The sequence below is a fragment of the Leptonychotes weddellii genome, chromosome X (genome assembly GCF_054177405.1).
Source record: "Leptonychotes weddellii isolate Sample4059 chromosome X, ASM5417740v2, whole genome shotgun sequence".
In the NCBI taxonomy this organism is placed as follows: Eukaryota; Metazoa; Chordata; class Mammalia; order Carnivora; family Phocidae; genus Leptonychotes; species Leptonychotes weddellii.
The window spans coordinates 31,844,166-31,871,950 of NC_138385.1; the positions used below are offsets into that span (position 1 = coordinate 31,844,166).

The 27,785-nt window shown below is 42.8% G+C and overlaps 1 protein-coding gene across 10 annotated transcripts in view; it reads right to left on the reverse strand.

Moving 5' to 3' along the window:
• Positions 1-10,061: 10,061 nt before the first annotated feature.
• Positions 10,062-27,785, reverse strand: part of PAK3 (p21 (RAC1) activated kinase 3) — a 247,621-nt gene continuing 229,897 nt past the window's right edge. For 8 of the 10 annotated variants that reach the window (XM_081808400.1, XM_081808393.1, XM_081808394.1 and 5 more), the window contains 3 exons: positions 20,785-20,922; positions 20,328-20,455; positions 10,062-16,694 (listed from right to left, as the gene is read on the reverse strand). In XM_081808400.1, the coding sequence (XP_081664526.1) occupies positions 20,357-20,455; positions 20,785-20,922 (237 nt within the window). In that variant the 3' untranslated portion in view covers positions 10,062-16,694; positions 20,328-20,356. The remainder of the gene's footprint in view (positions 16,695-20,327; positions 20,456-20,784; positions 20,923-27,785) is intronic. The other 2 variants (XM_081808397.1, XM_081808395.1) reach the window with 1 other exon arrangement.

Here is a 27,785-nt window from a genome sequence, read left to right on the forward strand (position 1 = left end):
AGAGAGTTGTTGCTCTTCTTTTCTTCCATCTCCTGTTGAGTTTGTAGGTGTTCAGAATGGTTTGATCCCTATCCAGCTGAATTCCAGAGAGGAGACAAAATCCAGGTCTCCTACTCCTCCGCCATCTTGCTCCGCCCCTCGCGGACATACATTTTTAATCTTCTTGAGTATATATAACTAGGGGTGGAATCACTGGATCACATGGTAACTCTATGCTTAACTGAGTAACTGACAGATTATTTTCCAGAGCAACTGCACCATTTTTTTTTTTTTGAATTCACGCCAGCAATATATAAGGGTTCCAATTTCTCCACTTCCTTGCCAATACTTGTTATCTGTCTCCTTTTTTCCAGTTTTATCGAGAAATAATTGACATACTTGTATACTTTTAAGATATAGAGCATGATGATTTGCTATGTTTAAGGTATACAGTGTGATTGATTTACACATATTGTGAAATGATTAGCATAATAGGCTTAGTTAACATCCCTAGTCTCATATAGATACAGTAAAAAGAAAAGAAAAACTATTTCTCCTTGTGATGAGAACTCTTAGGAACTACTCTTTGAACACCTTTCCTGTATATTATACAGCAGTGTTAACTATAGTCTCTGTGTTGTACATCCCATCCCTTATTTATCTTATAACTGGAAATCTGTACCTTTTGACCACCTTCATCCAATCCCTCCTCCCCCACTCATTGCCTCTGGTAATCACAAATCTGATCTATTTTTCTTTTTTTAAAAGATCTTATTTATTTATTCATTGGAGAGAGAGAGAGAGAGAGATGGGGTGGGGGAGGAGCAGAGGGAGAGGGAGAGAGATTCCCAAGCAGACTCTATGCTGAGCGCAGGGGGATTGAGCTCACAACCCTGAGATCATGACCTTAGCCGAAACCAAGAGTCAGACGCCTAACTGACTGAGCCATCCAGGCGCCCCTGATCTATTTTTCTATGAGATTTGTCTTCTTGATAATTCGCATCCTAGTGTGTGAAGTGATGTCTCACTGTAGTTTTGATTTGCATTTCTCGGATGGGTAATAATGCTGAACATCTTTCTATGTGCTTATTGGACTTTGTACATCTTTTTTTGAAAAAATGTCTATTCGGATTCTTTGACTGCTTTTAAATTGGATTATTTGTCCTTTTCTTTAGTGAGTTGTAAGTGTTCTTTATATATTCTGGATCTACGTTATTTAAGAGATAAGTGATTTGCAAGTTTTCTCTCCCATTCTGTGGGTTGTCTTTCCTATTTCTTGATAGTGTCTTTGAAGCACAAAATTTTTAATTTGATGAAGTTCAATTTACTTTTCTTTTGTTGCTTATCATTTTGATGTGATATCTAAGGAACTATCACCTAATCCAAGGTCACAAGATTTATGTCTATATGTTCTAAATGTTCTAAGAGTTTTGAAGTTTCAGCTCTTATATGTAGATCTTTGATCCGTTTGAGTTAATTTTTGTATATGGTGTAAGGCAAGGATCTAACTTCATCCTTTTGCATGTGGATATCCAGTTGTCTTAGCTCCCATTGTAGAAAAGACTATTCTTTCCTCCAGTTGAATAGTCTTGACACTCTTGTTAAAAATCAACTGACCACAAATGTATGGGTTCATTTCTAAGATCTAATTCTACCCCATTGATCTGTAAGTCTATCTTTATGTCAGTATCACACTACCTTGACTACTGTAGCTTTGTAGTGAGTTTTGAAATCAGGAAGTGTGAGACTTCCAATTTTGTTCTTGCCTTTCAAAATTGTTTTGGCTATTCTGGGCAGCTTGCACTTCCATATACATTTTAGGGTAAGCTTGCAATTTCTGCGAAGAAGCCTGCTGGGATTTTGATAAGGATTGCATTGAATTTTTACATCAGTTTAGAGAATATTGCCATCGTATTATTAAATAACATTTAATTTATCAGAATGAACATGGGACATGTATTCATTTTTAGATAAAAGTAAAACTAATATTATTTATTTACAAAATGGTACACTACCCTCCTTGCAGGGCCCCTGTCTCAATGAACACCCCATATCTCCCTATTGTATTGTTTCTAGTTGGTCCTTTAGAGACAGAAACAATGACCTTGCTATTAGAACTAGACCATATCAAAAAAGGGTAGCTCCGATCCTGAGGATTCTTGGTTTTGCAGACTCACTTTTCATGCAGTCTCAAGCTGGACAAGAATAGAGGAAAACTATCCTTTATCAAGAGGATGCCATTTGCCAAGTCTTGTACCCTGCATTTCTTCACAACATGGTCTCAATCAATCTTCACAACAACATTTTACATGGGTATAACTATGCCAGTTTTACAGATAAAGAAGTGAAATCCTGGGGAGTTCACAGAATTGGATCAAACTCAGGACGGTTAGGTGGCAGAGGTGGGATTGGAATCAAAGTTGTCCTAACTCCAGAGCCTTTGATATGCCCACTGCTCCCATGACCCGAGACCACTGACAGTAAGAAAGCATCTGTCCAAATACCTTTCTAACCCTGCTGCCCAGACCTGGCATAGGGTCTCTTCTCCTTTCTCTGGACTCTCTTATGCTGTTGAGTTGTTGCCAGATGCTCTTTAGAGATGTTGAGAGTCACAAGAAAAGTTCATAGTCTGTGCCAGAGTCCTTATCCAAGTTGACTTGGCCCCTGGCACAGTCCATCTCTTCGCAGGAGCTCTGCCCAGAGAAGGGCATTACCTTTTATCCCAGGGCTGAACTTATAACCCAACCAACAACACTCCTACTTTTGAATTTCAGTACAGACCTTCTCACCTGGTAAATCATTTGGGATGAAGCTCTCAGTGATAATTGTGTAAGAAGATTTTAAATAGTGTGAAAACATTTTATTCCATAGTGGAAGATTTCTGTGTTTATAGCTCTAGACCACTATTGGGCTATTTCCAAAAATTCTGAATATATCAAACCCATCCAGAAGGATCGTGCCTTCTCAGAGCATCAAAATAAGAGGAGAGTTAACTTACTTTTTGGGAGGGAGGCTAACCTGCAGCAACAGGAAGAACAAATCCAAACACCATGGAATGGGAACACTATGATTCCTCTGAATGATGCCCAGTGCAAAAATGTCTTCTTTTCTTCTTAATCAATCTCTGAGTTCTCAGCCACAGAACTAATGACATCCTAGGGCTTATATATATATATATATATATATATAATGTGTGTGTGTGTGTGTGTGTGTGTGTGTGTTTCCCATGGGATTATCATACAGGAAGAGTTTACAGTCACAAACTATAGCCAATGTTCTTCACAATTTTTTTTTTACTTCCTAGTGGCTTAGGGATCAATAGTTTTGATGTCTTGATGTGACTTTCATATGTGTTTCCCATATCTCTCCAGGGATTTACAATCCAAGGTCATGGTTTCTGTTCAGGAATTATTAGACAAGCTCTTGAACTTTTTCTTTAAAAGATTTTATTTATTTGAGAGAGAGAGAGAAAGTGAGAGAGAGCATGAGCAGGGTGAAGGGCAGAGGGAGAAGCAGACTCCCCATTGAGCAGGGAGCCTGATGTGGGATTCAATCCCAGGACTCCGGGATCATGACCTGAGCTGAAGGCAGACACTTAACTGACTGAGCCACCCAAGCGCCCCTTGAACGTTTTTTAAAAAAGATTTTATTTTTATATTTGAGAGAGAGAAAGCGTGAGTGGGGGATAGGGGCAGATGGAGAGGGAGAAGCAGACTCCTTGCTGAGCAGGAAGCCCGATATGGGGCTTTATCCCAGGACCCGGGGATCATGACCTGAGCTGAAGAAGGACACTTAACCAATGAGCCACCCAGGTGCTCTGACAAGCTCTTGAACTTTGTGTGAGCATCCACATGAAGGGGTTACCCTGAAGAGCAAGAGGTCCATCCTGATGGTGCCAGAGAGTCCATGCAAAGGATTTAAAAAAGGTTATGACCTAGTCAGATTTGCTTGTTAAAAAAGAACCATCTAGGGGCACCTGGGTGGCTTAGTCGGTTAAGCGGCTGCCTTTGGCTCAGGTCATGATCCCAGGGTCCTGAGATCCCAGAGCCTGGGATAGAGCCCCACACTGGGCTCCCTGCTTGGCGGGGAGCCTGCTTCTCCCTCTCCCTCTGCCTGCCACTCCGCCTACTTGTGCTCGCTGTCTATCTCTCTGTCAAATAAATAAATAAAATCTTAAAAAAAAAGAATTAAAGAATCACCTAGCTAGCAACAATGTGAATCAGAAGAATTCCAAGAGTGGAAGCTGACTCACAGTTCCTAAGGCCTTCATAGTTTATTTTCCTGGATTGCTGAAGTATTCCCCAGTAGTCGTGAGGTAGTGAGGGTAAAACGTAAGGGATAATTTAAGAGATAACAGAAGGAATCAAGAGAACTTGGTAACTTAGAAAATAGTAGGGATAAATAAGATGAGGAGAAATTTAAAGATGATGCCTAGATTTCCGACGTGGGTGGTGATGAGAAAAAGAACGTAAGGAGAGGATCTGATACGGTGAATAGGAGATAATGCATTCAGTTTGGGACACGTTAGTGGAGATTTCAAGTAGGTAGATGGATTTGTTATTAGGGTGTGAAGCTTAGAGGAGACATATGGACTGGAGATAATCATTTGGGAGTTATGGTATAGGTGAGAGCTAGAGACATGGGTGTGAATAAAAAAAGACCATGAAAGAATTGTGGGGGACACTTACATGTAAAGGATGGCTAGAAGTAGGATTCTGGAAAGGGAACTGGAGAGGTGGCAAAAAGAGAGGTGAGAGAATGATAAGGAGGGAGTGGTCACAGAACCAAGAGAAGATAGGGTTCCAAGAAGAAAGGAACTGCCAGGCGCCTGGGTGGCTCAGTCAGTTGAGCCTCCGACTCTTGGTTCCGGCTCAGGTCATGATCTCAGGGTCCCAGGATTAAACCCCCTGTTGGGCTCTGCAGTCAGCATAGAGTCTGCTTGTCCCTTTCCCTCCCCTTCAGCTCCTCCCTCCACTCGCACACACGCATGCGCGCGTGCTCTTGCTCTCTCCCTCAAATAAATAAAGAAAATCTTTGGAAAAAAAGAAGAAAGGAACAACCAACCTTCGCTGAGTCAACTAAGGTTTATTGAATGCCTACTATGTGCCTGGGGATGCTTCAAGGAATTACAAAGAAGATATATGCCCTGGTGGAACTTATATTCAACTGGGAGGAGTTAGACAATGGACAAAATAAACAAACAAATGGTAGAGTGTGAAAGAAGTTGATAAATGTTATGGAAGAAAGGACCAGGGAAAGCATATCAGGAGTTCTGGTCAGGGAAGTGCAGTTGAAATGGGGTAATCAGGGTAGGCCTCATTGAAAAAGAAATATTTGAGCAAAGACTTGAAGGAAGTGAGACATGAGACATGCGGATATCTGAAGGAAGAGTTTTCCAGTTAGAACAGCCATCACAGAGGCTCTGAGGCATATGCATGCTTGAAATGTTTGAGGAATAGTAAGAAACCACTGTGTGTGGAGCTGAATGAGTGAAGGAGAGAATAGGGTGGGATAAGATAAGAAGGTAAGAGGGTGGTCCACACAGTGGAAGGCCCTGGAAGTCATTAGAAGGATCTTGTCTCTAAGAGGAATGTGGAGCCATTAGAAAGTGTTGATTTATGTTGAATGACATGTCAAGATTATAGTTAGGCATGCAAGAAGGTAGAAATAAGAAGATCAGTCAAGAGGCTATTGCAACAATCCAAGCAAGAGATGAAGATGACTTGGATCCAATTGGTAGCAATGAAGGTAGTGAGAAGTGATCAGATTATATATACATACACACATTCACACACATACACACACATATGCTCAGTCACAATCATGTAGTTTCTTTTTTTTAGAGAGAGAGAGAGGAAGAGAGAGAGCAGGGGGAGGAGCAGAGGCAGAAAGACAGAATCTTAAGCAGGCTCCACTGCCAGTGGGGAGCTGGACCTGGGGCTCAACCTCAATACTTCATGACCCTGAGATCATGACCTGAGCCAAAATCAAGAGTCAGATGCTTAACCGACTGAGCCATCCAGGCACCCCCATGTAGTTTCTTTTTAATCAGCTTCATTGAAGTATAATTTAGACACAATAAAATTGCATGATTTTAATTGCACAATTCAATTATGGGTCAACCACGTCTTAGATGGATGCTATAATGTCTCCTGCTAAAATAAGTTTAAATAGCTGGGTTTTCCCCAAGAGTACTGTCCTAAGGTTTTAAGAATATTACACAAAGTCTTTGGCAATATAAGAAGGGACTTGGTAATTTTTAAAAAACTGGTTATTTCAGCCAAAGATGGATGAGGGCTTGAAATACAAATGTCAGGCGTGAGTTTGTTTTGCACAGCACAAGACTTCAGCAATACAGAGAGCATAACTGGTTGCTATACCCAGATGCAAGCCACTGGTGTTAGTGAGCAAAGATTTCTCGCTTTAGGATACAGATGTGAGAAAAATTGGGATGCACGGTCACACTGTCTGCATACTTCACCAACTAGAACTTGCTCAAGCCTGTCTTCCACAGGACCAGCAGGTCCCCAACAATGGTTACGGTGTTATGGAAGAAACATTTCTCTGCATTTGGACTGCCAACCAAAATTCATTCCGAGTAGCGGCTACTTTTGAAGGTGTTCTGGTTGGCCAGAATTTTTTTTTTTTTAATATTTTATTTATTTATTTGACAGAGAGAGACACAACGAGAGAGGGAACACAAGCAGGGGGAGTGCGAGAGGGAGAAGCAGGCTCCCCGCAGAGCAGGGAGCCCGATGCGGGACTCGATCCCAGGACCCCGGGATCATGACCTGAACCGAAGGCAGTCGCTTAACCAACTGAGCCACCCAGGCGCCCGGCCACAATTTTTTTTAAGGCTAATAATAATAGCTACTATTTATTGAGTACCTGCTCTATGACCAAATAAGCATTTTGATAAGTTAACTTTTTTATTCTTCACCAGTGTGTGATGTATTTTTTGTCCTCTTTTTAAAAAAGATTTATTTATTTATTTGAGAGATAGAGAGTGGGGAGGGGAAGGGTGGAGAGAGAATCCCAAACAGACTCCCCACTGAGTGCAGAACCAAAGAGGGGCTCAATCCCATGACACTGAGATCATGACCTGAGCCAAAATCAAGAGTCGGATGCCTAATTGACTTAGCCTCCCAAGCGCCACTATTTTTGTCCTCTTTTTATAATTGAACTTAATGCTTAGAGAGAAGTGAAATGTAGTTCTGGCTCTGAAACCTAAACTCTTAATCCCATATGAGCCTAAGGGGGATCCATCATTTAAGAGATTCAAGTAAATTGATAGCACATGATTGAGTTTTGCTGAGGCAAGAGCAAAAGAGGTGGTGGGAGCCAAGATGGAGCGTTTTGGGTACAGGGCTATGATTCTGCTAGGAATGATGATTTTACTCTCATTATTTTATTTTTGGTGGGAAAACCCGCTGTCCAGAGACTTCTTCTACGGGGGGGAGGAAGTAGGAGGTCTGAAGATTTAGAAAGCGGATATAATATGAAGCTAGCTTGCAATGGAAACCATTCGAAACACACAGCTTGGTCCCCCCACCCCAAGTCATTTTGCAGCAAACTTGAATGGAACCAGCACCAATGCAACGTTAGAGGGTGATGACAGGAGCTGCATGAAGGGGTGCTGAGTGATGTTGAGGAATGGGGGCGGCGCTGGTGAGCCCCAAACGATTGCCCTATCTATGGACAGGGAGAAAAATGGGGTAAACCTATCATAGTGGGCTGCAGTGTATACTCCAGCCAATAGGTAATTAAAGGGAAAGCCACTGTCCATACACTGGCAGGCAAAGTAAATACCCTTAGAGGCTAAAGAGCCAAACTTGTACTTGGCCTGGCTCCTGCAGCTGGCCCAGGTGTAACCAAGCACCATGAGGTTGACGAGGTACCAACCAGGTACCATGGTCGATGAGGGACCACACGATGGGAAACTATTCATCACAACGTGGTGGTGGGGGCGGGGCAGAAGCGATGCCAAAATGGTGAAGGAAAAGTTGGTGGTAAACCTGAGGATCTGAGAAAGTGCAGAAAACTGAAATGGGTCCATGGCATCTTAACAAATCATTAAGCCTGTGACCATGTGCTGAGGCTCACCTTTACCATCAGGAGAACAATGATTCCTGGAAGGTCACAGAGAGTGCAGAGGCCCATCACAACGACATTGTGCCCTGCATAGTATAGATATTAGTGCAGATGACATCAAGGCTTGGGCTCCTTTAATAACTATAAAGTGCTATCATTGAGATGCCATTTGATGAAGGGCCTAGGGTAGGTGTTAATAACCCTCAAACCTATCCAGATAATGAGTTAGGAAAGATCACAGGAGTGTATCATGGAGCTAAATTAAAAGGGTTTCATTGATCCTGGAATTGATGTCTTTGCTACTCCTATGAACACTAAATAAAGGGGGATGTTCTAGATTACAGATATTTATCCTGGAACTGTAGGCTAACTGATATTGATCCACATGCCTGTGTCATTGGTAAACACATCAGTCTAAGTGGAATCCATATAACTCTGCCACTGGAGAGGCATTTTCCATGGAATTGAAAAATTCATGAGTGTAGCTTCTTGCATGAACCTCTTGAGACTGTCTTCCAATGTGGAGGACCAAACCTTTTACCGTTCAGGATTTGGCAATATGGGCCCACACACTATGCTGTATTTATATCATTTTGATGTTCGATGGGTTGGTGTCGGTAAGAGTGATGGTAACATATGGGAGCCAGATAGTATTTATCCAAGAGAGTTAGAAGACTCTAAATTACAAATGAACAAGATTGGACAAGATTGTCTTTTCCGCAGTCAGGTCCTATGAAAGAAATATTATGACACATGCACTTCTGCTTCAGGTAAAAAAAAAAAAAAGTTTACCAAACCCAACACACCCACTATCAGAAAAGAATCATTGCTGAAGGCAGTAATGGACCAATAACACTGGGGATAAAAATCTTCCCGAAGGGGAATAGTTCGGTAATCCCTGCTCTCTACTTGAATGCTAGGGGAGTAACTGTACCATTTTAAGTGATTAAAAGGTTTTTTGAATTATGTCACACAACCACTTAAATATGAACGGGATTTTCACTACCATTTGCTAATGCCTGCTCAAAAAGTTTAGAAAGAAAATGTGGAAATCACAGTGGGGCTAATCATTTGCGCCCTTTTGCAGGGTTTCAGGACACAATGTCAAGAGCCTTATCCTATAGTATAGATGGTAAGAACATGACATTACCCTCCTGTATGTTAAAGCACAGCAATTCAGTTTTACCTCTGTAAAAGTAAAAGTTGTTTCTTGTTAAAAATTTTATTCTCAGGTGACACTGTAGGCTGATGAGCCAACCGACGCCCATGGGGAAGAACTCCTAAGCAATGACAGTTGAGTTCCCTGCTTCCCCAGTGAGACCCCAGAAGCGCCTGGAAAGAGAGTGGGCAGTCCTACTACCCAAAGTGGAATTAAATTAGGGAGGAACTTCTTGATACCAAGGTGATTGGTAGTTGGTGGTGGAAGTGGGTTAGGGTACCATATCCAGCCTGCGTCCTATCTCCTTGCCATGACCTCTGAAATGTCATGATGGAGGTATCACGTAGTCTGTTGCTTTTCTCACTGGAAATTTTATCAAGATCATTGAAGAGCCACATGCAGTTGTAAGAACTAATATAGAGAGATCCTGCGCACCCTTTACCCATCTCCCCCCTGCCCAATGGTAACAGAGTCTGTTACTTCTTGCTTTGTGGGAATGTATATCCTTTGGAAATAAGACCAGAGTACTCTAATTAAAACATTAAAGTGCACATATAATGGAGCCAAACTGCCAATTTCCTTTTCACTCCAAGGTGGGCCACTTGGGAGAACATGGAGAACTTACAAGTGAGATTCCAAGTAAAAACCATGACTCTGAGCTATTCCATGGGACACTCGATGGAGCCCCTGGGTCTGAGTTACTCAGTGGCAGAATCTGCAGGACATTTCCTGCATGGCTCACGAAGGCAGGGCATTTCCCCGTGAGCTAGGTAAAATGACCAATGCCAAGGGGGGGGCCAGGAAGGTGACAGAAGAGAGAAGCACCAGCTCGTTGATGTTTGTCATTTTTATTTGCAATACTTTAGGTCCAAGTTTCAAACTGCAATATTTTTACACTCAAGACACAGTCATGCACAATCCATATTTCAATTTTCTATTGCTTCAACCACAATTTAAAATAACAATATTGGAAACAAAAGTCCTTAAAAAAAATCAGAAGCTGAGGTCAGAAGGATAGAACCACACCATCAGCAGGTCTACGAAAGAAATAACTTACCGAAAAAAATCAAACAAACAAAAAGACCATAAATACCTTTAATCCAAAGTTACAGAAGAATTTCACTACACATGGGTTTACAGGTAACACATTTGAACAAAAGTAATGCACAACCAAATGAGATACAATTCTGATAAAAAATGAAAATATAGATCCTCCTCAACTTGTTTTGTCTGGATATCATGAGTATAATCCCATCAGCCACCTGTGATCTGAATCCTCCTGGCTGATGTCCTGAGATTTAAAACTCAACCCACGAATGGTTATAGGATTCGGTGAAAGGTCTTATCATCACTAATGACTATAGTAGATGCGGGTCCATAAAGCACGCCACACACAAGCACACACACTGAACTTGAATTTCGCACTCAGGGCTGGTTGGCACTCTGCTAACAGGCAGGGCATTGGGACTAACTGACTTCCGGTGTACCCTCTCTCCAGCAGTATACTCCTACAACTGGCCGATCAACTGTGGGAGTTGTCATCAGAAATGCTATCTTTGGTTCCCAACAAGTGGATTTGTCAACACTCCTCAATGCTAATAGCATGTAGTTACTTTGTCATTTCTTTCTCTGCAACCTACAAGTGCTTACGTCCGCTTTTAATAGTCCCAGCCATTGACATGCATGGTTCTGCCGTCTTGTGCCATTTACAAAGTAAAGTCTACAAAGCCCAGCATCACTTCATAGGAAAGGAGAGGCCCAAACGTAGTTCTGTTCTAGCAAGTGTGACAGTGTATTTCTGTTCTAGTAGCAAATACTGGCCACAGCTTAAATGAAAACCAGACTTTACGTACAGAGCATATGGGAAATAAAAACTGGGAACACACTACAGGAAAAGGACATTAAAACAACAACAAAACAAAACAACTGTGAGGAATGGGAAGGCTGCCACAAGTTTTATCAACACTCCCTAGTGTTATGTTCATTTACTTGAGGTTTTTTTCCCCCATCATCTTACATATTTCTATTGTTTAGTGGCAACATAAGAAACCCAGGCTTAAGCATGCGATATTTGCCATCCATCACTGTAGCAGGCTAGGTCTGCAAGGCAACCTACGGTACCACAGAATGATAGAACTTTTGGAAAGACCTCGGAGGTCATCTAGTCTGATACCCTTATATTACAGATGAAGGAACAGCCGTGAAAAGGTTAAGTGACTTGCCCAAGGCTACACACTAAGTGAGCAACAGAGCCTATATTAGAATCCAGGTCTCCTTACTCCTAGGCTAAGTACTCCTTCCACTATGTCTGTTTGCTTCTTTATAATTGCTGTTGACCCCTTAGGTACTAAACCAGGTGAACACGGTATCTCCCTTACGGCTGGCAGCATTCACCCGATGGCAGCTGCCGAAGGAGACTGATGGCACTAACCAGCTTCTATCAGTTTATCCTGCAAGTTTGACTGTGTTTTGTGGCAGGAAATGCGGCTTGTAATGTTGTATACTCGCACACGGAAGTGTGCGCACGGAGGCGCTAGTTCCATTCCCGCATTTGCAGATTTGGTGAGATATTGTTTAATATCAAACAGACATTCCCAATGCATGAGGAGTTGGGTGATATTCATTTGGTCACTAAAGGAGCGTGGGATCAGGAAAGGAGTGAAACCATCGAAGCTAACCAACAGAAAAGATTATATTGGAACCAAATCTTTTATGAAAAACTCTTTCTTAGGAAAAATATTTCCATTCCTTCCAAGGTACCATTTCTTTCCCTCCCAAGCCACATGCAAATATATGTTCAGAATTGCGTGTTAGGTTCACTTGAAATCCCGGGCCTATTAGACCATCGATTTACAAATGATGAGTTTCAGTCCTCTTGCTCAGAGACTGGGAGAAGCTTTGCATCACTGGCCATGCCTGTGTTTAACTGGGAATATTAACTGCAAGTAGCTCAGAAATGGACCATGAGATTCCACTGGGGATGGCGGGGAGCAGAACTCCCGGAAGGATGGCCAATGAAAAGTGGGTTCTCCAGGTATAAGGTCTGCTCTTGGGGAAACTGAGTAACATCTGAGACTGCTACCTTATAACAAGGTCACCTACAATTTCTTCAGTGAGTTAGAGAAAAATTCCTCTCTTTTGGTGGACGGTCTCCCTCTTGCTCTTTAAAAATGACAGTAGTTACTGCCTACAACCTATAAATCAGGCGGTACAGAAAGCACACGGAGGCCATCTCCAGCCAAAGCTAACCGGAGCTGAAGACCAACAGGCAAAGGCGGCTCTAAATATTTGTCTTTATGTTTTCACAGTCAGCTTTTAATTGCAAGTCATAACTTCTATTGAGATCAAAGGGACTTGCCTCCTGGTCACTAGCAGGAGAATCCTGCCTGAACGATACAACATCTGGTCAGACAAGGACACGGTGGGAGCCGGGGGATTCATCCTTCTATGCCTCCAAAATTCAACCCGAAAATCTGCTAACAGGAGCCAGAGAGGTGATACCCGAACCAGATGTTTTCAAGGGGGCGAATCAAATGTCACCCCACCCAATCTACGGTAACCAAGCACAGGGCGGCCACTTTTAAAGCAGAAGGATGTGCCTGGAGCTCCAATAGCGACGTCTCCCTAGCTTCCACTTAGAGATAACAGTCCCCTAAGAAAGCACGTGCCATACCCGAGCGTGTGCCAACCTCAGCACCCAGGCAAATACGAAGCCTACGGAATAACTGTAACTAGCAAATATCTGTGCCCTGCATGCTCTGGGCTCTGGCCAGACGACATCTGCTGCTGGCATCTTCTCTATGTTTCCATAGTCCCCTTTCTGCTGTTTATTTATTATAAAGCAATATGATAACAATACCAAATAAAATTTTAAAAGGAATGAAATTGTTTGTGCATAATCCCACCACCTAACACAACTGATTTCAACGACCTGTGTTCCCAGTCTTTGTCCGTTACGCACACTTAGTTTTACAAAGCTGTAATCCCTGTTTATGTTATTTGAAAGTGATCTGATAGATTCTCTCTGAGAACTGGCAGCCTCGTTAGAAATAAACAACCCAATGTGCAAGGGAATATAGTTATTTACACGATCTTTGAGCTGAGAAATATCCTTTATAGACAAACATCTCAAACTATCAAAACAGTTATACAGACGACAGGAAGCAATTTCATATTTCTTTTTCTTTTAGCAATGGAATGTGCTTCACAGGGGAGGAATAGATGTGGGGGATCAGGTGGTTAAACTCAACATTGGGGGTGCAATTCACAAGCCTGAAGAAATCTGAGTAACACAATTAAAGAATAAATACTTGAGTTAAATCTTCTTACATGACTTGGCCATCCAGTAGCCAAAACGGAACATGGACACACAAATATTTACAATGACACATAGACGAGATCAGCAAGAACGAAGTCATTACCCAACATGGTGTCTGATTTGGGGGGATTGTGTCATCCAAAAAATCTTCATTGGATTATGACAACGCACTGGATCCTCACTACATTAATGTTCTTTTTTTCTTAAATAAATAATCTCTACTGTGCTTCTCACCCTTCCCTGACTTTCCCACTGCCCTATCTATATCTCCGGACATTTTGGAATCAACATTCTACAAAGTGCCCTCATTATCTCCGGGCGTGCTAGCAACTTTAAAGATCTGGATAGACTCATCCGTGTCAAGATGAGCTTTAAAAAAAAAAAAAAAAAAATCCAGAAAAAGGGAATAAACGATTAACCACCTGGAGTCCAAGTTGTTCAAGTGTACCCAATGTGAATCCTTCAGGATCATTTTGGCAGGAGAAAACAGCTTCTTGCTAATACTTATTAGAAATATACATAACTCTCCAACACAGGGGAGGGGCTTTAGAAGCTGTTCTCGTTGAAAAATTTACATAGATATAAATTTGTAAGAGTAAAGCCTACTGCACTATATTACCACAGAATCTTGGTACAATGGGGGCGTGGCGAAGAAGTACCTAGCTCCTCAGTGTTAATATGCAAAACTGAAAGCATCAAAGAGCAACCATTTCTCTGCCTAGAGTGATACGAAGGATCACTGCTCCAGGTCTCTCCCTGCCCAAAAGGCCTTTATGACATATAAGGGATGCTAATCAGCAACTAGGACTTCCTGACAAGCCCTGTGGTTCTCTCCACTGGCAGGGCTGAGTTAGTGTACTGATTTCTATTCACACCCCAGGTATTATTTCATTGAATTCCCTGGCACTATGAATGAAACACTAAAAAAAAAATATTTAACTTTAAATGAAATAAAAATTAAGGCCTCTCTCTCTCTTTCTCTCTCTCATTGGAACAGTGTGGCGTTAAAAATTTCAGGCCGAACCACCTTTTTGTAAAGTAGAACACAGCATGCTTCAAATGAATGTTACCATTTGATTTTCTTTTTCACATCTGTTGTTTTCTCTCACTGTGGGTGTTTTCTGGGGAGGGGGGTGTGAAGCCCCTCCCAACCTTTATAGTCAAAGAAAACAATAGGAAAATAGGAAATCCACCAGCGGCGCCGTTTCCTCAACATAAACACGTGCACTACATGGTTAGCAGAAACTCTCTAAAGAAAGTGCTTGCATTTTAAGGAATGGATGGATGGTTAGATGGACAGATGTACCATAGCAGAGAAGAAGAGAGGCCCGGGCCATTGATCTCTTTCTCCCTCTTGCTGAATGTAGATGGGTTCTTATTCAGATTCTCGGTATGTTACAAATCAAGAAGCCTTCTATCGCACAAACTGTTAGCTTCTCCAAGGCTTAGATAGGCCACTTTGCAGAATTTATGCAACTGACAATACATTTGAAAGAGAAGCATATCCTTTTCTATGCAGCCACCCTCCAGATATTTTTCTGCTCTCAGAAGATTCAGGAAGCGCCAACTGTTGAATTTTTAATAAGTAGATACATGGTTGGACTGCTACTTCTTGGGATATATGATTGCAAACCCTAATTATTTTTCACTGGAGAATTTCCAGATCTGTCTGAACATGTTTTTGAAATTCAAAAGCTCAAAAGACGATGTCTGACTATGCTATATCCTGAAACAGAAATCGGTGAGACAGAGGGAAAATGGGAACAAGTACTTAGAGCCAAATGTTGACTGGGATGTAGTTTTCACTGACCTCTCATTCCTGACAGGGCTGAATACTTACAATATCTCTGCTCTCCAGGTCTTTTAAGACATTTTCAAAATGTTATAATGTGTCACATGATTCTGATCATAAGCAAATGTTGGCTAATGGGTCTATTTTCTCCTAATGTGCCTATTTGACAATGCTTGTGTTCCATAAGCACAAGAGAGGATCAAATTAGGTCTCTTGATTTTTGTTTCCTTCTGTCCAACAAAGATCTCAGCATTGCACACTCCTTTTGCTTTCCTTTTGGCTCTCAGAGAAAGTCCCATCTTTGTTTAAGAATGGTTTCTCCTATCGGGGTTTCCCAGGTTGAGGACCTGGACTCACCCAATAGGAGGGCCACAAATTTCAGTGTGTCCTTTGTCAGGCATCGTGAAGATGAACGAGCTGGTTTATAGAAATGATACATCAACTACCTCTTAAGCATCGTCGTGAAAATGTTACAGGATCTCACCATTTGAGCCTTATTTGGATAGACAGTTTTTAAAAGCCCTTCCTGAACACACATATTCCTCTCTGCTTTTGGAAAAATGCCTTAAAAGAAACCTTTTCCAATACAAATGCAGAAAAACAGGTACACAAACCAAGCCACCACTATAGAAGAAGAATAAAAAATTGCAACTCTATGAGGGCATGGACTTCCACATGTTCACACAGTACTTGCTCTGGGGTATTTTTTTTGTTTTGTTTTGTTTTTTTTGTGTTTTTTTTTTGTTTTGTTTTGTTTTTGCTTTTTGTTTTTTGCTTTTTTTAAAAAAATTTTTTTTTGACGTCTTTTTTTTTTTTTCCTGGACATCTAATGACAATGCAAGTGAAAAACATCACATTGGGTAAGGAGTTTTGAAGGAGGTTCGAATGCAAGAGGGACTACTCTCTAACTTAAAAACGAACACGACACTATGAAGAGGGAGTGTGCATCTTTGAGAAACCCTTTTTTTCTTCAAAGTGAATGCACAAAATGAGGGGATTCACTACTGGCTCTTTCGCTTCACGGTAGAAGTGACCGCTTGTGGCCACTTGGACATTGCTGCCCTGCTCGGGCTGCGGTTCAGGCTTACAAATAAATTACATAATCCGAGGGAGTAGGAAAAAGGCTTATAAGAAGTTTCTATTCATTTGAAAGTTAAAGATCGCCCCCACCCCTATTTGACTGTCTTTTCTTCCATCTTTTCCGCAGCAGCGTCTCAGTTCAGTCTTACTCAGGAGGGAGACGGTGGAGGGTAGGCCTCGCGGTCCTAGCGGCTGCTGTTCTTAATCGCTTCTTTTGCGGCGATAATCAGAGGAGTCAGGCTGGAGAGAGGCTTGGCTAATTTTAAAAATGGATGCTACAAAAGGGGGAAAAAAAAAAGAGGAATTACTGGAATCCTTTCCTCCAACAAGTGTATTACCTTACATTCTCAAGAAGCAGCCCTTTTTTCACTCAAATAAATGTACCTTTAGCATCCAATTAAACCTGATTTTATTAAAAATAGTGCCAGCTTTCATGTGTCTGTTGGCCATTTGTATGTCTTCTTTGGAGAAGTGTCTGTTCGTGTCTTTACCCCAAAGACACAGATGTAGTGAAAAGAAGGGCCATGTGCACCCCAATGTTCATAGCAGTAATGTCCACAATAGCCAAACTGTGGAAAGAGCCAAGATGCCCTTCAACAGACGAATGGATAAAGAAGATGTGGTCCATATATACAATGGAATATTACTCAGCCATCAGAAAGGATGAATACCCAACTTTTATATCAACATGGATGGGACTGGAGGAGATTATGCTAAGTGAAATAAGTCAAGCAGAGAAAGTCAATTATCATATGGTTTCATTCATATGTGGAACATAAGGAATAGCATGGAGGACATTAGGAGAAGGAAGGGAAAAATGTTTAGGGAGGGAATCAGAGGGGGAGACGAACCATGAGAGACTATGGACTCCTAGAAACAAACTGAGGGTTTTAGAGGGGAGGGGCGTGGGGGGATGGGTTAGCCTGGTGATGGTATTAAGGAGGGCACGTACTGCATGGAGCACTGGGTGTTATACGAAAACGGATCGTGGATCACCACGTCAAAAACCAATGATATACTGTATGGTGACTAACATAACATAATAAAATAAAATTAAAAAAAAATCATGCCAGCTTTTGGCCTTCTGATGTTCCTGTCATTCAGTGTCATGAAATCCTCTGACAGCTGACTGGTAGAGCCAGAAACTCGGAGTAGGGGTCTTGCGAAAATCGCACTAGGTTTGCAACAGTCTCGTTTGCTGATTTTCTCAAACTGAGGCATTTATCTGGGGCAGCTCTCCTGCTTGAAAAAGTGTCTTTGGTGGCCCCTGACCCTGAAGCCAATGGCTTCTCAACTGCTAAACCCCGGACGGAGCTGTGCCTCCACCATTTTTCTTTTGGCCCCTCTGCAGTATGTAATACAAATGAACATCCCTTCTTTTTTTGAAATGTTTTCCTTGTTGGGGGCCTGTGACATTCCACAGTCTTGGTTCCCTTCCCCGTGCACGCTCACTGACTCCTCCCCTTCTATCTTCTTCCCCACTTTCCCTTCCTCCTCCCACCTCCCAGAACTCAGCGCTCATCCTGTTCTTTTCCTAACTTAATTCCTCTGAGAGCTCACTTTCTTTCATGGTTTTGACCTCTCATCAGATTAATGGGGATGACTCCCAAATCAATACGGTGTGACCTGATCCCTTCCCTGAAGTCTGGTCCTATCTCTCCAACTGCCTGCTGGGTATCTCCTTCCGAATGTCCTTTCCTTCCGTCCCCTTGAAATCAACATTTAAAAAGGTATGTTAAAAAGTCTCTCGCACAGCACAGGGTACTCCTGTGTGATGTAAGCTGCAGAGGCTTTGGAATCTGCGCAGCACCTACGTTCAAGTCTCTCTTCTGCTTATTATGATGGTTAGATGAGGTAAGTAAGTGACAGTTCCTTGTAAGCTACACAGAGGCTAAGAAATGTTAGCCATGGTATTATCCTCCATCATTTTTGCTTTTACTGCATGCTGCCATTGGTTTGATATTCTGAAGTCGCTTTTGTCTTCTTCTCCCTTATGTTCTACATGTAATCACCTACCTAGTCCTTTCTTCTCAATGCCCTCCACCGTTATCTCTTGCCTTCCTTAGTTCAGCCCGAATCAACTGAACCCTCAACTGTAGCCGTAAGTCCTCCTTGATCTTCCTGCTGCCATTTTGTCCCATTGCTAATTCTTATTGTATTCCACCAGATTCACCTTCCTATACAAAGCTGTTGCCAGGTGTCCCTCAGATATGTTCAGGGTTTCCCCACTGGCTACAGCCCCCCAGTTCTATAGCCTGGTGTTCAAGGCCCTCTATGGCCGTATCTCTTACAGCCTCCTGACTGGACCTCTTTACTTCGGCTGTCCGCTTTATTTTCTGTTCCCTTCAACCTTGCCTCCTCCATGGCTTGGGTCACACTATAATCCTTCCACCTGAAATCCCTTCCCTTGTTTACCTCAGCCAGTTAAAGCTGCTCTGTCCTTCAAGACTCGGCAGAACTCTTTCCTGTTTGCAGACACTTTCTCATCACCATCACCTATACAGGTATTTCTCTAATCAACCATGGCATTTATTGTTTGAATAGCCACTGGGTTTGAATGAGTCTTTAAAAAACCTTGTGTTGTTTTTTTCATATACCCAAGGACATTGTGAACTTCTGGAGAGTAGGAACCATGCCTCTAAGATTTGTATCACCCACTGCAGTGAGCCCTGCACATTGAAGTTGCTCAAAAAACATCAGTTGATGCACAGAGACTTGACTTAGGCCATACAGAAAGGCACACAAATACTCAAGGCCCGTGTCTTTTCTCAAGCCTTCTAGGGGGGTGAATGTCATGCATCCCTCTGTTTTCTAGCCCCTGAAATGGGCAGTGACAGGCTGGAGTCGGAGAACAGTGTTCGATGGACTTTGGGTGATACCCAGGTTATTGCTAACATGTAAAATGAAAAGAGGCAACAAACTATTCAATTTAGACTCAAAATATAGTTTTGCATTACTTAGCTGACTGGTTCAGATCCAAGTACTGTCGGGGAAGGAACTGACTAGGTAACTGACTCAATGATCTATGTAACTGTATAGTTACATTAAGAGAACCCATCTCATCACTTCTCCTTGGAACATGTATCAGGATGTGTCTGTGGGTGGTGGGAGGAGTGAAGAGATGTGGGAGCGAGGCACTCTAAAGTTCAGCTTTTTTCATCTGTGATTTGAAGCCGGCTTAAAGAGAGGATCAATGAAGGGCCATTGCAGATTTGAAATTCAAGCCCGTGGGACAGCCTGTGAAATGCTCACAGCAGAAAAGCGAAGGTGTAGCCTCTTTGATTCCTGGAAATCAGTTTATTCCAGGTGTGATTTGGGTCGGGGTGGGATATTTTTGACCCGGGTGTGGCTCTCTGTCTGGAGGGGGTTCGGGAGCAAGAGGAATGATTTTATTTCTTTTTTTGCCTGGAACAGACTGAGTCTGGGGTTAACACACTAGATAACCAAATGTTGCACCTTGTGTTTAAATGGATTAAGTGTTCGAAGTCACGGAGAGAATACGCAGTCACTGTTTTTAGATGTTACAGGCTTGATACATGTCCCCGAGGAAAAGTCCCCAGCACTGGAGTATATCTATGTGTCGTCCTGGGCATGTGTTACTTTATTGATATAAGCATATTTTTTTTTTTCCTCTAAATCGGTTTGTGTGTTTGTTCGGGGGAGGGTCAGAAAATCCAGGGCTCAAATCCCAGTTCTGCCACTCGATGGCTGTGTAAGCCTCAATTTCTACATCTGTAACGTGGGCTAATCCCACCTACCCTATAGAGTTGTTTTCAGAATTAGATGAGATAATATGTGTAAAGAATTTGGCACACAGTCGGTACTCATGATCATCAGATAGACGAATCCCTGAGAGCCATGAAAAGGACAAATGGTTACAGAGGCACTCACCACTGGATGGTACTCACCCAGGCAAGCAGGTGCCTGCCATTTGGCATCACAAGCAAAGGGGCTTTGACCAGTAAAGCATTAGGGTAGCAAATGCCATGGAAATAATTGCATAGTTATGTAGAGAATTACCTCCGGCCCAGAGCACCTGCATACAACATCCAGGGGCACAAGTAAAGTTTAGAACAAAACAGCAACACCAGAGGTTCACAGTTTTCTTTTTCCTCGCAAAATAAGACTCCAGGAAGAACAAAAGAGATTTACAGATTAAAGCGCCACCTTCTCAGAAGAAGGGCAACATGCCAATCAATCTTGTCTTAGATGCATGTCCATACTTATGTGCCTGTGGCCTAAAATCAAATGGGTACACCCAACTCAAACTAGACATCTCTTGACACAGCTCTTACTGTCACACATTGAGATGGAAAAGCTCAATATAATCACTCTCTCTTTGTAATTGTCCTATTTTATTTTCACCTGCAAAAGCTCCTTGGCAGATCCTCGCCTGTCCACATCCATCTCAAGACAGCGATTTAAAAAGTCACGGAACACAGCTGACAGTCTCTCGGGATTCTGGAGCTCTGGGGTTCCATTAGTGGCTATCAGATATAATGCCTACAGGAAAAAAAAGAAAAAGAAACAAAAAAACCGGAAAAACCCATTCAGCACATACAAATTAGGATCGTGAGTTGGCACAGAAGATACAAATCCAGTTTCTTCCGGTTTATACTCTGGGTCTTAAAAATTCCATTTTAGAGAATGACACTGACATATATTTCAAAGTTTCTATAACATTGAGAAATCGTTCCTCTTGGCAGCAACTGAGGTGACATTGAGGGGCCCCACCCCGAAAACCTTGGAAATAAAGTTATAAGATTGTCCTTTGAGAGTTAAGGCGGTACAAATCCATTTATAATGAATGTGTGATTAACCACCTAGGAAATTAAGCCTGTGCATCTGTGACTGTAAAGACGTGGGGAACACGTTGGCCTGCGTACAACCTCCAGAAGGCGCAGTGACAAAAGTGATTGTAATTTACTAAGTGTTTATCTTGTTTGAAGAATGTCGGTGAGCAGACCAGGGATGAACAGAGTACATTACAGAATTAGAGAAGCACAAAGAACCAGAGGATCATAGGGCCTGGATGAAAAGGAACCTGTGAGACCCAAAGAGTCAGGTGCTTTCGTCCTGTGGCAGATGTATCCCTATAGAGGATAAGGAGATTGCTCATGAAGGTCTACCTGTGCTAAGAGAAAATATGAGACAAGTTGCCATTAGGAGTCCCGGAACCTGACGATTATGTATCCTTCTGTAAAAATAACCAGTTGCTAATAGATCTCTGAGATCTTTGTTCTGTAGGGCCACCCCTGACAGACATGGACAGACTCACTGCGTGCTGATGGAATCAAGGGCCCTAGCCTCCAGGGAGAGAGCCAGACCCAGGTGCCTGATTAATTCACAAAGGTAAACCCATCTTTTGAAAGCTCAAGATGGCCAAAGCGAGGTGGCCATTCCTCATGCCTCCTCTAAACAAACAATTCTAGGGCACTATGTATCAGGTATTGTATTGGACACTGGTGACCCAAGGATGAGTAAGAGAATGCCCTGCTTTCAAAGATCACACAATTGAGTGAGGGAGCGAGATGTAAGTAGCTACAATACAGTGAGAAAGAAGCCAATGGAGGGATAGAGCAAGTGTTAAGTAAATACAAGGAGGAAGCAATTTACCCTAGAGCTCAGAGGAAGCTTCACAGAGGAGGTTGGCATCGGAACGGGGTTTTGAAGGATAAGTAATTTTCCCTACAGGTATTGCCACCAGGGTTCTGTCTGCCGAGGTGACCAATGCTGTAACTGTTATGAAGCCATGCTCCCTCCTGAACTTGCTTGGGCTTTGTAGCAAATTATTACGCCCACTACCCCAACCCCCTTTTCCCTTTGCCCACCATGGCTCCTACTATTATTATTATAAGTATTTCTATCAAAGTCCTTTCTTGGACCAGTTTTCATCAGCTGGTAGGGTCATCGCTCCTCCTGCCTAGAAACTTAGGGTTAGGAGGGGCTGTTTCATCCAGTGGCTGTCAACCTCTAGGACACATCAGAGTCATCTAGAAGGCTTGTTAAAACAGATTCATAGGTCACCCCTAGAGTTTCTGAGTCAGTAAATCTGAAAAGGGGCCCAAAGAATTTGCATTCAAACAAGTTCCCTGTTAATGCTGAAGCTGCTGGTTCCAGGACCACACTTTGAGAGCCGGTTTAATCCACCTGGGTAATTAAAGCAATGGGCAAAACTAGAGGTTCTGACTTGCTTGCACACAGGAATCACCTGGGGAGATTTAAAAGATCCACGTGCTCAGTTCTCACCCCCAAACCAATGAAGTGAAAGTCTTTGGGGATTGGAAGGCAGGCCTCGGTGATTTTTAAGCTCTCCAGGAGATTCCAATTTACAGCCAACATTGAGAACCACTAGCCCAGGACTCGGAGCCCACTTAACCCAGAATCTCTGCATTGTAAGCTCACCAGACACGAGAGCCACAGAATCCCATAGAGCGAGATTCTCTAACGTGGTGATGGCTGAGAATTTCAATGGCGTATGTTTCTACAGAGTCCGATGAAACTTTCTGGTTTTCCCCCCAGTACATTAAAAAAAACCCACATGTAAATACAGCCCCCTCCAAACCAACACCTTCTTTCCCCCTACCCCTCACTCCTTTCTGATTTTCAGTTCCTTCGCTGACGCACAGCAAATGCACAGGGCAGCTATTGGGACTTCCATGCCAAAAATACAAGTCAGTTGCACATCTAGTCTCGACTAAAAAAAAAAAAAGCCAGTATGAAAAAGGAATGCATTTATAAACTCTTTTTAGGAAATCATCAATCGGGCAAAGTCAAATGGTGCACAATCACAGCAGATATATTACATTAAGTTCAAACAGGGTGTTTTCGTTCTTGGACGATTAGCGCTCGAAGCACCTGTCCTCACAAACTGTCTTTGTTCCCTTATTAAAAGAAAATTGCTGGCCATGCACATTACATTTGCTGCCTCCTCTTAAAACTGTCTTATTTCCGCTGGCCACAATTCTGCCACGCTCACTGTCCTTTGCTTGCTTTGTTATCTGCTCTGTAGCCAGGCCTGGTCCTAAGCACGCCCGTGTGCGCCTGCATGCACACACACGCACACGCACACACACACACACACACACACACACACACCTCTCTTTTCTCCTTTTCCACGCTCCCTGGGTCTGCCTGCATGCTTACATGCTTTCATTTCCCCACCTTTCTTTCACCATTGTGGCTCAATACATTGTCCTCCACATAATCTCATTCCTCATGAGTACGCATAATCCTCCTCACCTCTCTTTAGCTCACGCCTCATTACCTCAGGAAATGCATGCCCCTCTTTCCATTCCACTTGGGAATTTACAAATGACCTTCATCATAGTTGTGCAGCCTGAGTAGGGCTGGTGATACACAGGAGCACGGGAGCAGAAAGCTCTGTGATCTGATGGGGAATCAGCTTAAGGAGCCAGTGCCATGAACCTCTACAGCACTTCACAGAGAACGGATGTCCTTTTCTGAATTTCTACCAAAAGAACGACTCTGGGGCACCTGGGTGGCTCAGATGGTTAAGCGTCTGCTTTCGGCTCAGGTCATGATCCCAGGGTCCTGGGATCGAGCCCCGCATCTTCTCCCTCTGCCTCTGCCTCTCTCTCTCTCTCTATCTGATTCTCATGAATAAATAAATAAAACATTAAAAAAAAAATGACTCTGGTGTTTGCTGGGGGGTGCAGGGGGCCTCAGTTGGTAGCCTAACAAGAGGACCCCCTCCCGGTTGATTGGTGCCGATTTGCTTCCAACGCCCTCGCCCCCCAGTCTAGGTGTCAAACCGCAAGACTGCCTTGTACTCAACACTAGATCATTCTGAAGAACTTTGTAAAACATCAAACAGTATTTCTGTTAACTGCTGGCTCGATGAAAAAATACACATACTCAGGAGAAGGTCGAAAGGAAAACACACCAATATGTTCACAGTGGTTCTCTCTGGCTGGAAAGATTACTCGTGACTTCAGTTTTCAAACATATTTTTCGATTTTCCAAATTTTCTACAACGGACACGATAGCTTTTATTATTTAAAAAAAAAAAACCCTCCAAAACATTACTGAAAAAATAAATGTAAGAAGTTGTGCCAGCCAAACTTACACAGAACTCCTCATCTATGTCTTTCTGTCTTCCAAGGATTAAACCTGCTTTTCATCAAGTCCTACCCCTTGAAGGAAACAAAAACCCAGACGATTTTTTTTCCAGCTATTGTTTTCGTTTTAATTGCAACAGTATTATTTCCAACTAATTTCCATTGCAAAAAATCCACACTTTCAGTTATATTAGGGGCTAAACTGGCCTTTGTGGGATGGCCTGGGAACGTATTCACCACGCATAATGCTGTTTCTATGGGAAACTGCACTCTGAGTTCCAAATGATTAACTTAAAAATGAACTTTTGGAACACGTCCTGTGTGTAAGCTGGGTACTATCTTTGTAAAAAGAAAATTGCTACCCTCTGCCCTGCTGTGGGGGACAAATACAGTTGCAGTCAATACAACAGTCATGGCAAAAAGGCTTTTACTAGCAAAGTCAAGTCGTACATGAGGAAAGATCGAGGGAAAAGAGATCGAGGCGTGAGGGATCACATTTGGGTTTTATCTGAGTTAGGGAAAAAAACTCAAAGAAAATGAGCTGTCTGTTAGAGCTCTTTGTTGGCACTCCCCACCCCCAGCCCCCGTGATCCATGCATGTGGTTTTCCTACTGGACTCCCCCAAAATTCCCCTCCAGGGCAGCCAAGAAGGAAAAGAGGCAGGGCAGGGAGATACACTGTAAAGACTCTGGGAGCCTGTGCCTACACTTGTTTCAATCAGAGACATTTTCCTTTTTTTCTCTATTTCTCTCCGCTTCTGAGCAAGGCTTCATTTGAACCAAGGGCTCGCTACAGTCGTCTGAAAACCAGCGGTCCACAGGACACAGTCATGATCCCTGGGCGTGGCATGCACAGTCCTCCATGATTGGGACCCTGGCCACGTCTGTCGTCCTCGGTGTGTGCCCTTCTTCTCCTGCCCCCACCTAGGGACATACATTGGCCAAAGCTCACATACTACAGCCAATTTCACTCTCCTATTAAATCTGCCTACCACGCTGGCCCCATTTCCCTGAAATGCCTGGTGAACTTCTCTTTGCCCTTTAAGCTCTAGTTCACATGGCATTTCCTCTTTAAAGGCTTCTCCATCTCTCCCAGACACAGAGGGTGACCAACCACCTTGGTTTTCTGGGGACTGTTCCCGGCTTTAGTAGTGAAGCCAAGCAAACTGGGAGCGTGGGTTACCCTGCAGATCGAGTTAGCCGTTCCCTCCTTTGAGCCACCGTAACTGTTTAGTTCAGACATCCATTTTCACATTGTATTGTGAACACCTGTGGCTTGGTGCCAGGCTTGCCTTCCTGGACTGTGAAGGTAGGAATTGTGTCATGGGCATCTCTGGCCCCAAACTGGTGCCCAGTAAATGTTTTTGTTGCTGAATGAAATGAGAACCAAAATGTTGGAATCAATTTCACTGAGCTGGGACTATCACAGACTTGGATATACACAAAGTACTACAGCTCAGAACCTAAAGGGAACTATTAAACATATAAGAAGACACACGGAAGAAAAAAAAAGAAGATACACAGAGAATGAGCAAAGCACCTTTTCTGAGTCGCAGAGGCCTGGCACGTGGTAACTTCTGATGACCCGCCCATCAGTGTGGCAGAAGGAAAAGAGCTCCAGGAGCAGAGTATGGAAGGGGATGGTATCAAAGGGAGGGAAAACTGGAGAAAGATGGCCACAACATGATAATCTGCTGGGCCGGCAAACCCAGAGAGAAAGGTGAGAGAATGATAGTCTCTGGAACTTGAAACATAGTTCAGAAATGGAGTCTCCTCTGACCGATCTTGCACAGAGAAGGCGCTCTTGATTAATCTTTTGCTACATCATTAAACAAGATCTGTTTGATTCCCCCAGCGAGGCAATGCAGGCCCTGGGACCTACTGTCCTTGTTTATAATGTTAGAAAGTCCACCTTGGGGCCAAAAATGGTGGCTTTCTTCATGTTGACATACACATTACCTGTAAGTTTCTGATGTTCTGAAATTTTTTTTTTTTAGATTTTATTTATTTATTTGAGAGAGAGAGAGAGAGAGCTCACATAAGCAGGAGGGGCAGAGGGAGAGGGAGAGAGAGAGACTCTTCAGAAGGCTCCCTGCAGAGCGTGAAGCCTGACTCGGGGCTCGAACTCACAACCCTGAGATCATGACCTGAGCTGAAACCAAGAGTCAGACGCTCAGCCGACTGAGCCACCCAGGCACCCCTGATGTTCTGGAATTCTTAATAATAACTCTAAATCTCTTGGCAATCACACATAAACATCATAGTTTTCACTGACCCCGAGGTGCAACTAAAATTTACCTAAGTCCTCAGAGAAAACTATTCTACCCGGTTGAAGGAATAATTCAATTGACCTCATTGGCAATTTCCTCAGTTAAAAAAGATCAATGCAGTCATCTTAGAAGTTACCACATTTCTCCAAGGAGGCCCCCAAACAATCCATATGTGCCCAATAAATTTTCATTAAGGCAGTTTTGCAACAGGACTAACCATTTAATTAAAAAGCTTCAGTTTGTGACTTAAGTTCATTATAATACTTTATAAAGATTAAGATGCTAGAAAACAAACCAGAAGACTTAACATGGCAATATGTTAGTAACCATGAGAGGCTCCGGCACCGATATAAAGACTCAATTTACAAAGATGATAGGGTGTGGTACAAACATTTCTTTCTAAGTTGAATATTTGGGACCCAAAACACATTTTCCTATGGAAATTATGTTATACATGGTGAACAGGCTCCCAACCTAGCCAACAAAAATTTAAAAAACAATCTAACCAAACTATAAGACCGAGAGGGCTATTCATCTCTGTCTCAGTATCTTTATAAATACTATGTCCATGGAAAGTATTAAAAGCTAACATTTATTCAGTGATTCCTATCAGGTGGCTTAATCCACTCAACAACCCCCTGAGGTAGACTTGATTATGGCCCCCAATGAACAGATGAAGGAAATGAGGGCTGTGGGACTAATATAACTTGTCCAGTATCACACAGCTAGCAATGAATCCCGGGAATGTGAGTCCAGAGCCCGTGCTCTTGACCGCAGCAAATACCGCCTCACACTGTTCCCAGTATCTGAGGAAGGAATTCTCCTAGCAGAGGCAGACAAGGGCTCTTCAAGAAATGAGGCAGTCAGCAACTTCACCTCTACCTCTACAGAGGAAACAGACCCTCTTGAGGTCAATCGTTCTCCACTTGTTTAGAAGTGGGGAACAAGGGCAGGTCCCCAATTAGAGGGTTTCACACTATATTCCCCGAGGTCTATATCTATGTTGAGAGTTTCTA